The 12768-nt window shown below is 38.1% G+C and overlaps 1 protein-coding gene and 1 pseudogene across 17 annotated transcripts in view; both read right to left on the reverse strand.

The window, feature by feature from the left end:
- Positions 1-12768, reverse strand: part of DMD (dystrophin) — a 2312475-nt gene that overhangs the window by 1775492 nt on the left and 524215 nt on the right. For all 17 annotated transcript variants that reach the window (XM_054251383.2, XM_035288503.3, XM_054251382.2 and 14 more), the window contains one exon: positions 8990-9067. In XM_054251383.2, the coding sequence (XP_054107358.2) occupies positions 8990-9067 (78 nt within the window). The remainder of the gene's footprint in view (positions 1-8989; positions 9068-12768) is intronic.
- Positions 12176-12273, reverse strand: LOC118150849 (small nucleolar RNA U13; annotated as a pseudogene).

A 12768-nucleotide genomic window follows, 5' to 3' on the forward strand; every position in this document is an offset into this window, starting at 1 on the left:
GATTCATTTAATTATTTTTTTGAGATGGAGTTTTGCTCTTGGTGCCCAGGCTGGAGAACAGTAGCGTGATCACAGCTCACCGCTATCTCCACCTCCTGGGTTCAAGCAATTCTCCTGCCTCTCAGCCTCCCGAGTAGCAGAGATTACAGGTGCCTGCCACCACACCCAGCTAATTTTTTGTATTCTTAGTAGAGATGGGGTTTCACCATGTTTGCACGGCTGGTCTCAAACTCCTGACCTCAGGTGATCCACCCACCTTGGCCTCCCAAAGTACTGGTATTACAGGGGTGAGCCACCATGCCTCGTCATGTGTATTTATTGATTCATTTAAAATACTAGTCTGTTACTTGTTAACATAAATGGCACGCTTTTTATGAAAAATGACTATTTTCCAAAATAAAAGAAATTTAGAAGAATATCATGGTTTTTTATTTTGTGTAAAGTTCTGTGATACCTGGATTGATTCTCAAATCTGACTTTGTATTCAGTCTATTATATTATCAGAGACACATCATGGGTCCTCTGACAAAACTCTGCTGTACATTGGTGAGAGTGAAAAAGTCCTGCCCACATTTCTATATTTTCTTTACACTGTCTTCAACTTTTTATGTATGTCATCTGTTCCATATCAGGACAGTTAATACACTAGACTTCATAAGATACCTTAAAATTGAGGTATCTATTGATATATTCAGTCTACAATGAACTAAAGATAAAAGGCTTTTGCCTTGCCTATGAAAGAGACCACGTAGATCTAGTGAACTGTGGCCATTTCCACAGGCTTAGGAGAGAGCATTCTCAGTAATGACAGACCTACAATTTGAATTTGGTTCATGTAACTGACATTTTTAAACTATTGCTCTTCTAGCACATGTAACTTTATAGGGGGACTTGTTGATAATGCACACGTATTTTCCAGAAGTAGCTACTATGTTTTGGAGTGTCCAGATAGAGAAAATCACTATTAAATATAGTTCATTACTTGTACTCTTAATTTTTTGCTGTTAAATATATTGTAACCTTGACAGTGGTAAATTAATGGCTCTAAACAAAAATGTATTTCCATCAGTTTTTCTTTATGGGTTTAGCAGCATTTGTACTATGCAATATGTTTTAATATTCACTTTCTTGGATAAAATGGCACTCTAAGTTTGTTACTATTCTATCACTTATTTTCAAAATAACCTGATTGATGACTCATTTAATTTATAGAATTCTTAGTCATTATCATCTGATTTAGACCAGACTCCAAACGCCAGCAATGGCTCACCATGCTCTCTTCTTCCCATCTCCGTCCCACTACCTCTGCTCCCCTTCTGCTACGTTTCTTTTAACTCTACACTCCGTCTACTGCATCTGCTGGGTTTTCATTCCAAATGCTTTTTCACCTCAAGGTCTTTATCACTCTGCCTGACCTATCTCCCTATAGCTAACTCCATAGCTCACTCCCTTTCTCCAGGTCTCTGCTTATAGAGGAACCAAACCAAGAGGTCTTCTCAGACCTGTTATTCTATTTATCCCTTTTTAATTCACTTAACTGTCAATAAGTATGCATGTTTTATGTTGCCTACCATGTGGCTGTAATCTCTATGACAGGAAGGCTTGTATCTGCTCTAATATCAATCCATCATCTTACATACTTTATGCTGAGAATTTGTAATTTTTAAAAGGAAACTTGAAGTAGTTCTATCTATTATTCAACATGATGATTTATTTATATCCTGCACAGGACAGAACACACCCAAGCTCATCTTTCAAAAAAAAAAAAAAAATCCTGCACTTGAGCATTTTAATTGTTTATTCTTCCTGATAATAATCAGACTAAAGTTATACTAACAGATGTTTTCCATTTTTGTTTGTACTTTTTTTAAATTACAAAATAATGGAGAAGTATTAAAGGATAATGCATTTACTTTTTTGAGATGGAGTCTCTCTCTGTTGCTGGGCTGGAGTATAGTGGCACAATCTTGGCTCACAACCTCTGCCTCCCGGGTTCAAACAATTCTCCTGCCCAGCTTCCCGAGTAGCTAGGACTACAGGTGCCCACAACCATGCCCAGCTAATTTTTCTATTTTTAGTAGAGATGGGGTTTGACCATATTGTCCAGGATGGTCTCAATCTCTTGACCTTGTGATCTACCTGCCTCAGCCTTCCAAAGTGCTGGGATTACAGGGGTGAGCCACCACATCCAGACTGCATTCACTTTTGAAAATCCATGTAATTGATATCTTTTGGTCAGGGGTTAAGGAAAAGATTATTTTGTTCTGAGTTTGGTTTCTGCATGAGAATGAATGTCTTGAGGTTTTGTCCTCTGCGTTGGAGGCCAGGGTCTTAGGCTGTTCCCCATTTAAGCCCTGCCTCAAATGAGAGCATAGATAACATCTGCTTTTGAACAACTCCTTCTCAAATTTAAACCATTATTTTGGGGCCTTTCCCTGCTAACACATTAGGAGGTTCTCTACTTTCCATGAGAAATGTGGCCTTTCCCGAAGAGATTTATATACAGCATTAAGTTTTATATTCACTAATATTCATTTAACGATTTCATTAAACATACGGTCTATGATCAGATTTATATATATGGCAATCATTGGGAGTACTGGAGGATGTCAAGTCAGGTTTACTTTCCCCTTATAAGTTCCTCTTTTAATTGAAGTATAATATGCATATAGAAAAGTATACTTAAATATACAGCTTGATGAATTTTCTTATAGTAAATACAAACATGTAACAGCTATCAGGTCAAAATGTAAACATTAAGTACCTCAGAAGATTCCTTTATGCATTTTACTGACATATTTCTTCCAAATTTAACCAAACTCTTGAATTTTAAACCCATAGAAACATTTTGCCTGTTTTTGAAACTTAATTGAAAGAAATCATAGCAGGTATACTTTTGTGTCTTATTTCACTCAAATATCTTTTAGTAAATTCTTTCAACTTGTGTGTTATTTGTAGCTATCATTTGGTCATTTTCACTGTTTTGTAATATTCCATCATGAGAATATATCATAGTCATTGCCAGTTTTGGCTATTACAAATAAAGCTGCTATGAACATTCTCATATGTACCTATTTTAGGCAAATGTGGAAATGTATTTCTGTAACTTATGTCTACAACAGAATTGCTGGGTGGCAAGAAATAGGTATTTTCACATTTAACAGGTTATGCCAAACTGTTTAATAGCTATCTGAATCATATATCCACCAGTTAGTTGTGATATTTCCAGCTGATCGATGTCCTCATCAACATTTGGCATTAGTAGTCTGTATTAGTCATTTTGGTAATTTTGTATTGGTATCTCATTGCAGATTTTTTTCCCAGTTACTACTGAGTTTAAATATTTTAAAAATATTATTCTTCAACTTGTCAACACCCTTTTGGTATTCCTGTTTATTATCTCAGTCTATGAAACTTAAAATTATTCAATATAATAAAATCCACTTGTTGCACAGGACACTGCTGTAAGAAACAGTTTGCCAGGCCCAGTGGCTCACACCTGTAATCCCAGCACTTTGGGAGGCTGATGCAGGCAGATCACCCGAGGTCAGGAGTTCCAGACCAGCCAGGCCAACACGGTGAAACTCTGTCTATACTAAAAATACAAAAATTAGCTGGGCATGGAGGCATGCACCTACAATCCCAAACTATTAGGAAGCTTGTTTTTACACAAGACTGGGATATTCCATATTGTAAGTATGTCAATTATTCCCTATGTATTTAACTCAATGTAAATCATACTTCAAATGAATGTGCATGGAAATCTAAAAGATCACAAAACAAATACAAAAATAGAAAAGGCCAATAATAACTAATAAAATCTTTAAGAACTAAGTGGGAGAACCTAGTTCACCAGATACCAGGATGTATTATTAAACTATATTATTCCATATGATATATTTGTGTGTATGTAGAGAAACAGAACAATGGAAACAAATTGAACAGTAAAAGTAGACTCACATGTAGTGATAAAATTTTCTGACACACTTAGTCTTGTGAAGCAATAGGGAAGCAACATTATTTTTAATAAATGGTGTTTTGTCAATTAGATTTCCAATGAAATAAAAACTGAGCCTTAATCTATTCCTCACACCATGTTCAATAATCAATTTCAGAAAAAAACAGACCTAAAATCAAATGGTAAAACAATAATGGTTCTATAGATAATAACCTAATATAGTATCATAATGACTTTGGGTAGGCAAATATTTCTTCAATAGGATATAAAAGTATGAAGTAATAGTTTTAAATGAACTATATCCAAGTGAAAAATGTGTTTTTATTAATATTTACCATTGAGTGAGCACAAAGGTAATCCATAGAGAAGGAAAACACATTTGCAACTCATAAAACAAAGGGCTTACATACAGAATATAGCAGTAACTCATAATTTAGATAAAGTCCAAGTTAATTTTTCTCTTTCTGAAACATGCTTTGGATTCAGATATCAACTATTTGTCTATCCCAAAGTCATGTACATTTCCTTCCATGGTTATCTGTTTTATTGCCAGGATTTTTTCTGGTTCCCTTGGAGTAGGCAGATAGCTCAAAATCAGCAGGCAAGGGAACCACCTGGGAAAAGAAGTCATGGAGAGGTTGTCTGAGAGTCTGTGCTGCCTGCTGGCAGTCAACAAAACAGATCATGACTACACTGGCCACACTGATTGTTTGGCCTTGTGGTTGGACTCCTCTATTCCCAAAGGGGATTTAGCAGGCCCTCGCCAGAGATAACCACTCTACAGATTTTCCCTGCAGACAAGCATGCACACGCTCCTCCAAAAACTGGCCCTCAAGTATTCTTTTGCTCATTATAATAGTAAAGACACACATACACACATCCCTGGGTGGAGATCGTAGATGCCAATGGGACATGGTATGTGTACTAGCATGTACAACCAAAGAGCATGTGTGCCCCAAAAGCCTCCCAAAACATGCTTGCAAGTAACACCCCCACACCTACCCTTTCATGATTTACCGTCTAAGATTCTCAAAGAAATTCCCCAGCACTAGCTGCTGCTGGCTCATTGTTCCTTTGCGTTCATGTGCACTCAATGTTTAGCTACCACATATAATTGAGAATACTTGGTATTTGGTTTTCTGTTTCTGTGTTAGTTCACTTGGGATAATGACCTCCAGCTTCATCCATGTTGTTGCAAAATACATGATTTAATTCTTGCCTGTGGCTGCATATGATTGTATTCCATACTATATATGTACCACATCCTTTTTTTTTTTCCTTCTTCTTTGAGAGGGAATCTCACTCTGTCTCCCACTACTGAAGTGCAGTGGTGCAATCTCGGCTCACTGTAACCTTCACCTCCTGGATTCAAGTGATCCTCCTACCTCAGCCTCCAGAGTAGCTGGGATTACAGGCACGTACCACCACACCCAGCTTATTTTCATATTTTTAGTAGAGAGGGGATTTTGCCATGGTGGCCAGACTGCTCTCAAACTCCTGACCTAAGGTGATCTGCCCACCTTTGCCTCCCACAGTTCTGGGATTACAAGTGTAAGCCACCACCCCCAGCCTGTGCCACATTTTCTTTTTCCAAGATTAACTTTTATAGAAGATTCAAAAAATATTTTTTGAATATATATTAATTTTTTAGTGACATTTTCTTGGTGGCAACAGTCCAGCTATATCAAATAAATTAAATCTAATAATTCTACGTTCTGCTCTTTTCTTCACTGTTACATTTTGAAATGGAATATGCTATTCTGGTATTTCAGACATATTCTTTGTGTAACTTTAATATTTTTAACAATTTTCGTAAAGTATCTGTTCATATCCTTTGCCCACTTTTGAATGGGCTTGTTTGTTTTTTTCCTGTAAATCTGCTTGAGTTCTTTGTAAATTCTGGATATCAGCCCTTTGTCAAATGGGTAGACTGCGAAAATTTTTTCCCATTCTGTTGGTTGCCGATTCACTCTAGTGACTGTTTCTTTTGCCGTGCAGAAGCTGTGGAGTTTCATTAGGTCCCATTTGTCTATTTTGGCTTTTGTTGCCAATGCTTTTGGTGTTTTGTTCATGAAGCCCTTGCATACTCCTATGTCCTGGATAGTTTTGCCTAGATTTCCCTGTAGGGTTTTTATGGTGCCAGGTCTTATGTTTAAGTCTTAAATCCATCTGGAGTTAATTTTAGTGTAAGGTGTCAGGAAGGGGTCCAGTTTCTGCTTTCTGTACATGGCTAGCCAGTTTTCCCAACACCATTTGTTAAACATGGAATCCTTGCCCCATTGCTTGTTTTTGTCAGGTTTATCAAAGATTGTATAGTTGTATGTATGTTGTGTTGCCTCCGGTGCCTCTGTTCTGTTCCATTGGTCTATATCTCTGTTTTGGTACCAGTACCATGCTGTTTTGATTACTGTAGAAGACATATATGAGGCCAACAATCATATGAAAAAATGCTCATCGTCACTGGTCATCAGAGAGATGCAAATCAAAACCACATTGAGATACCATCTCACGCCAGTTAGAATGGCGATCATTAAAAAATCTGGAGACAACAGATGCTGGAGAGGATGTGGAGAAAAAGGAACACTTTTACACTGTTGGTGGGAGTGTAAATTAGTTCAACCATTGTGGAAGACAGTGTGGCGATTCCTCAAGGCCTTAGAAATAGAAATTCCATTTGACCCAGCAATCCCATTACTGGGTATATATCCAAAAGACTATAAATCGTTCTACTATAAGGACACATGTACACGAATGTTCATTGCAGCACTGTTTACAATAGCAAAGACCTGGAATCAACCCAAATGCCCATTGATAATAGACTGGATTGGAAAAATGTGGCACGTATACACCATGGAATATTATGCAGCAATCAGAAATGATGAGTTCGTGTCGTTTGTAGGGACATGGATGAATCTGGAGAACATCATCCTCAGCAAACTGACACAAGAACAGAAAATGAAACACCGCATATTCTCACTCATAGGTGGGTGATGAAAAATGAGAACACATGGACACAGAAAGGGGAGTACTAAACACTGGGGTCTATTGGGGGGAAAAGGGGAGGGCCAGAGGGAGGGGGAGGTGGGGAGGGATAGCCTGGGGAGAAATGCCAAATGTGGGTGAAGGGGAGAAGAAAAGCAAAGCACACTGCCATGTGTGTACCTACGCAACTGTCTTGCATGCTCTGCTCATGTACCCCAAAACCTATAATCCAATAAAAAATTTAAAAAAATAAATAAATAAAAAATAAATAAATAAATACAAAATTGAAAACCATAAAAAAAAAACAATTTTCATAATGTAGATGACACTGATATTTCCAAAGAATCTATCAAACTAATGAGAAAAAAACAGTTCCTAGATTATTTTATTCTGCCTGCAAAGTAAAAACTCTGTAGTTAATTTCTTCAGAAGGCAGTCAAATATCTCTGTAAAATAACTTTCATAGGTTAAAGGTGACCATGACCCTGAATTCATAAAATCAGCCAATTAATTGCTGCACAGTTTCCTTTTCCATATCCTGTGTAATGTCATCTCCCTGCCAGATAAGCTGAGCAACATTTGGTGGCTTCATGAACAAAACAAGGGCTTCATGAACAAAACACCAAAAGCAAATGTTATTATTAATCTATCCCTGCTTATGGTTATTTTAAGAGTAAGTAATCAATGCACTTGAATTTATCTTTGAAAGAAAGGGGTGATGGAATTAGGAAGCTACTACAAGTGCCTGGTAAACGTATTGGCCGATTACAAACATTTTAGGATGTTAAGAAAGGAGGACTGTCTCCAATGCCGTGATAGAGGGGAAGAATCGCCACGTTATTCAGAGATTAGACCTCCTCTGACCTGCCTACTTGGTTTAGCTGTAATTGTTGACTTTTTTTTTTTTTTTGAGACAGAGTCTCGCTCTGTCGCCAGGCTGGAGTGCAGTGGCACAATCTCGGCTTACTGTAACCTCTGCCTCCTGGGTTCCAGTGATTCTCCTGCCTCAGGCTCTCGAGCAGCTGGGATTACAGGTGTGCGCCACCATGCCCAGCTAGTTATTGTATCTTTAGTAGAGACGGGGTTTCACCATGTTGGACAGGATGGTTTCTATCTCTTGACCTCATGATCTACCCACCTTGGCCTCCCAAATAGCTGAGATTACAGGAGTGAGCCGCCGCATCCAGCCAATTGTTTACTTCTTCTAATACAAGACGTGTATTTTAGTCCAGTAAAACTAAACCAAATGTAATAGAAAACCTGCCATTCTTATCCAGAGTAAAAATAGTAATGTTTCTGCGTGATGTATATGCTTAGAGGTGGTGTTAGTGTTGGCTTAATTTAAACAAATGCCATCACGAGATTTAAACATACTTAACACATATAAAATTTTTGGTACAGTAAAATCCATTTGTTGCACAGAACACTGCTATAAGAAACTGAGGTCACCGGGCATGGTGGCTCACACCTGTAATCTCAGCACTTTGGGAAGCTGAGTCAGGCAGATCAACTGAGGTCAGGAGTTCCAGACCAGCTGGGCCAACATGGTAAAACCTGTCGCTACTAAAAATACAACAATTAGCTGGGCATGGTAGTATGTGCTTCTAATGCCAGCTACTAGGAAGGCTGAGGCAGGAGAACTGCTTGAAACCAGGAGTTGGAGGTGGCAGTGAGCCAAGATCACACCACTGGCACCCCAGCCTGGGAGGCAGAGGGAGACTCCATCTCATTAAAAAAAGAAACTGAGTTCACTGCAGGACTCTGTCCACCAAACACAGCTGCATGAAGTAAAATCTGAAAACAACAGGGAGCAGCCTATCAGATCTGGTCCGTGCCTTTCCCTTTCCTCTGTGGCAGCATGCATTTGCTTCCTGAATCATATTAGCCACAGAAAAACGTATGTGAATTACAACATGTGTTCTCCATATGAACTGGTCTGATTTACAAGAGAATTTGAGATATTTTCTCTGCATTCGAAGCCAAAGCCCTCACTCAAACATGAAGCAAGCTGTCTCACAGCATCCAGACCTTGTCCAGGGCACTACTTACATTATTGTTCTGCAGAACCCGCAGTGCCTTGTTGACATTGTTCAGGGCATGAACTCTTGTGGATCCTTTTTCTTTTGGCTGAAAACAAAATGAAAGAGTGTTCACTGACCAGCAGAGAGACCGACAATCTACCGAAAATGAAACGATCTATGAATTTCACTGTTAACTTTGAGTATTTTAAATGAACACCCGCTGTGGGGCATTAATATAATGAATCTAAATACTTTGGGCGAATTGTCCTTGGCCTGGTACATTTTTTAGCATAAACGAACCACTGTCTAAGAATGGCAACCCTTTTTTCTTTACAAAGGCTATTCTGGGATGATTGTTCCTTCATTCTATAGCTCAGTTGGGGATTATTGCATGACCACCAATGAGAGAAGTATCAGCAGTATAAAATCATTTGCTAGTGAGACAGAAAAGCAAGTTAATTCCCACACTTTTTAGGAAAATTTAAAGAAGATCTGACTTTATCAAAATAACATAATGCCAAATGGAGTTAAATGAAAGCTTTTCTGTGAAGAAATTACCTTAATTGTCTTTGTCACTGAAGCGGAAAACCTCAATAATCTTTGGTTCCCCATTTTAATCTTAATCTGAAAATTTGCATCCTGTCCTGTAATTTTTCAACTAATATCTGCATAGTTCACTGCAATATACAAATTAACTCATTTATTTGGCTGTAGAGTTTTAGAAATTCTACCATGATGATGCCTGTTGTATTTACTTCTTTTATTTTCATTTCTTTTACCTTACTACATTGCCCTTATTAGCTACTGCCCAGAAAACATAACTTTCTTCCCTTCTCTACTCACCATTTCTTTATTTATCCATCCTGCATATCTTCAACACTGACGTTCCTGAAGTAACCCCACTGGCAATGCAAACCACTTGCAAAGTTCTCATCTCAACTGTTAGGTTACTATAGTCAACAGTTAAGGGCAAGAACTACAAAGCTGACTACCTGGGTTCAATTTTCATCTCTGCCATTTCTGTGCTGTGTGACCTGCATAAAAAAATTTTAATCTCCCTGTATACCAGTTTTCTCATCTGTTAAAAATGGACTTAATAAAAATATTAGCCACAGACATATACAAATTACAACATGTGCTCTCAGTAAGAACTCCTCTGATTTACATGAGAATTTGAGATAGTTTCTCTGCATTTTGGATCAAAGCCCTTACTCAAACGTGGAGCATGCTATCTCACAGCATCCTGACCTTATCCAGGGCACGACTTACGTTATTGTCCATATAGCTGAAACCATTGTACATATGGTTTCTGGAAGAATTCAGTGTGTTCATAAAGCACTTAGATTGGTACTTGTCACATAGTTGGTACAACATAATTATTCACCTCATAGTATGTGCCAAGTACTTTCAATGCGCTACCTTTAATCCCCACCTTGCAAGGCAGATAGTTTCATCCCCAGTGTAGAGAAGTGAACCTCAAGTTAAAAGGTCTAATATATCGACTGCCATGTAGTTACATGGCATAATAATTTATGGAGCCAGGATGCAAACTTTTTCCTGTGTCTGTACAACTCTACTCTTGCAAAACTTACCTCCTTCTCCACCTTGTGCATGCACCGAACAAATAATCTGTATTTCTATTTTTGCATTTTACTTCTATACTTTCCAGCAATGCTCCCATCTTTCTCGAGCAGTTCCTCACTCTGGAACTCCTTATCATTTGCATTGCCTGCTTAACGACCCAAATTAAGCTAAAGTCATCTTATTCTCCAAAGTGACTTGACAGATATTTTTTATAACACTGTATTGACATCTGATTCCTTTGACTTCACAAAACATCAAGGCTAACTTTATGAACCAGAATCTCCCTTTTCATCTCCTAGAAAATTTTTCTCCAAGAACATCAGAATGATATACATTTACATTCTGATATTTTTCCCACTTTCCACCCAAAAGAGGAAGAAAACAAGGCTGTAGAAAGACTTTAAATGAAAAAATTTTTTAAAGCAGCAGCCGGACATGGTGGCTTCCACCTATAATCCCAGCACTTTGGGAGGCTGAGACAGGTGTATCACTTGAGGTCAGGAGTTTGACACGAACCTGACCAACATGGTAAAACCCTATCTCTACTAAAAATGCAAAATTTAGCCAGGCATGTTGGAGCATGCCTGTAGTCCCAGCTACTCAGGAGGCCAAGAAAGGACAATTGCTTGAACCCAGGAGGCAGAGGTTGCAGTGAGCGAAGATCATGTCACTGCACTCCAGCCTGGGTAACAGAATAAGACTCTGTCCCAAAAAAAAAAAAAAAAAAAAAGGAAACAAGATAAAAGCAGCAAATAACCAGGCTTCTTGTGTAGCTACAGATTTACAGATTCATGGCATACAAGTTTAATGATAATTTAGGACTTTAAAGTTTTGAAAATAATTATTCAAATCAGTCCTTTGCCTAATAGACAAAAGTCATATATTTCCTTTTAGTCAGTTGCAGAATTATAGTCATAAGGTTTAGCAACATTTTCCTTTGTATCATACTCAGACATTAAATGTACACATATGTGCGTATGTATTAGAACCAAAGATACTCTACTCTTTTGAAAAGCTGCAGTTTCTTATCCTAAAGTGGGAGCCTAAAATCTGCCCCTATTAGAGTCTCCTTGGGGAGTATTTCTTATTTTATGATTGTAAGGCAAGTACTTTCCTTTTAACCCTGGGGATGTCCTGAGCCAATAATCCAAATGCAGATGCTTCCAAGTAGAATACTAAAATTTCTGTTCAATAGTATGCACGACTCCCATTAGGAGAAGATACATCTCTGCAGAAACTATTAGAATTCAAGATTAAGTATAGAGAATTAGAGTTCTGGGATTGGGAGCATTCATTAGAGAGGTGATTCTGCTTCACGGAAAAGGCAAAATCATCAGACCAGGGCTGACAGACCCGTGATTAGGACAAACAATGGATTATGGATTCCATTAGTAGCAGTATTGGAAATTATGTCATCTGTACTGTTATGTGTAAATATTTGGTGATTTTTCCCCACCACTAGCTTACCCCATAATGGCCAATCCCATGGATATTTTGTTACTTTTTCTTTAGTGCTATTACTTATTAGATTCATTTTGTCTTAGCATCTATGTATATATGTGAATATAAATGAAAAACTCAAGTGGTTTTTAATTTTTTAATTTTGCTGAAATTAGTGACTTTTTCTTCATGTCAGATGGGTAATGTGCTAACATTATAAGTTTTGAGGGAAGCGTATCTCACACGAGTATCATACCCAATCATCATGTTTATGAATTACAAAAGGATATGAAATTCATTATTTTAAACATTTTTTTAACCCTAACAAAATTGCTTTGTATGATAGACAAGTTGTCTCAGTCAAGAAAATGATCAGAGGCAGGGTGTGGTGGCTCATGCCTGTAATCCCAGCACTGCAGGAGGATCATGAGGTCAAGAGATTGAGACCATCCTGGCCAACATGGTGAAACCCCGTCTCTACTAAAAAAATTTAAAAATTAGCTGGGCATGGTGGTGTGCACCTGTAGTCCCAGCTACTCAGGAGGCTGAGGCAGGAGAATTGCTTGAACCCGGGAGGCGGAGCTTGCAATGAGCCAAGATTGCGCCACTGCACTCCAGCCTGGTGCCTGGTGACAGAGCGAGACTGTCTCAAAAAAAAAAAAAAAAAAGAAAGAAAATAAAATCAAATGGCCAAAGAGAATTACAACACAAGAGAAGTGATTATGCAGATACCCAGAAGTGAAGAGACCAAAAGCCTTGTACAGAGGGCCAAGACAGGTTAAG

Source organism: Callithrix jacchus, chromosome X (genome assembly GCF_049354715.1).
Source record: "Callithrix jacchus isolate 240 chromosome X, calJac240_pri, whole genome shotgun sequence".
In the NCBI taxonomy this organism is placed as follows: domain Eukaryota; kingdom Metazoa; phylum Chordata; class Mammalia; order Primates; family Cebidae; genus Callithrix; species Callithrix jacchus.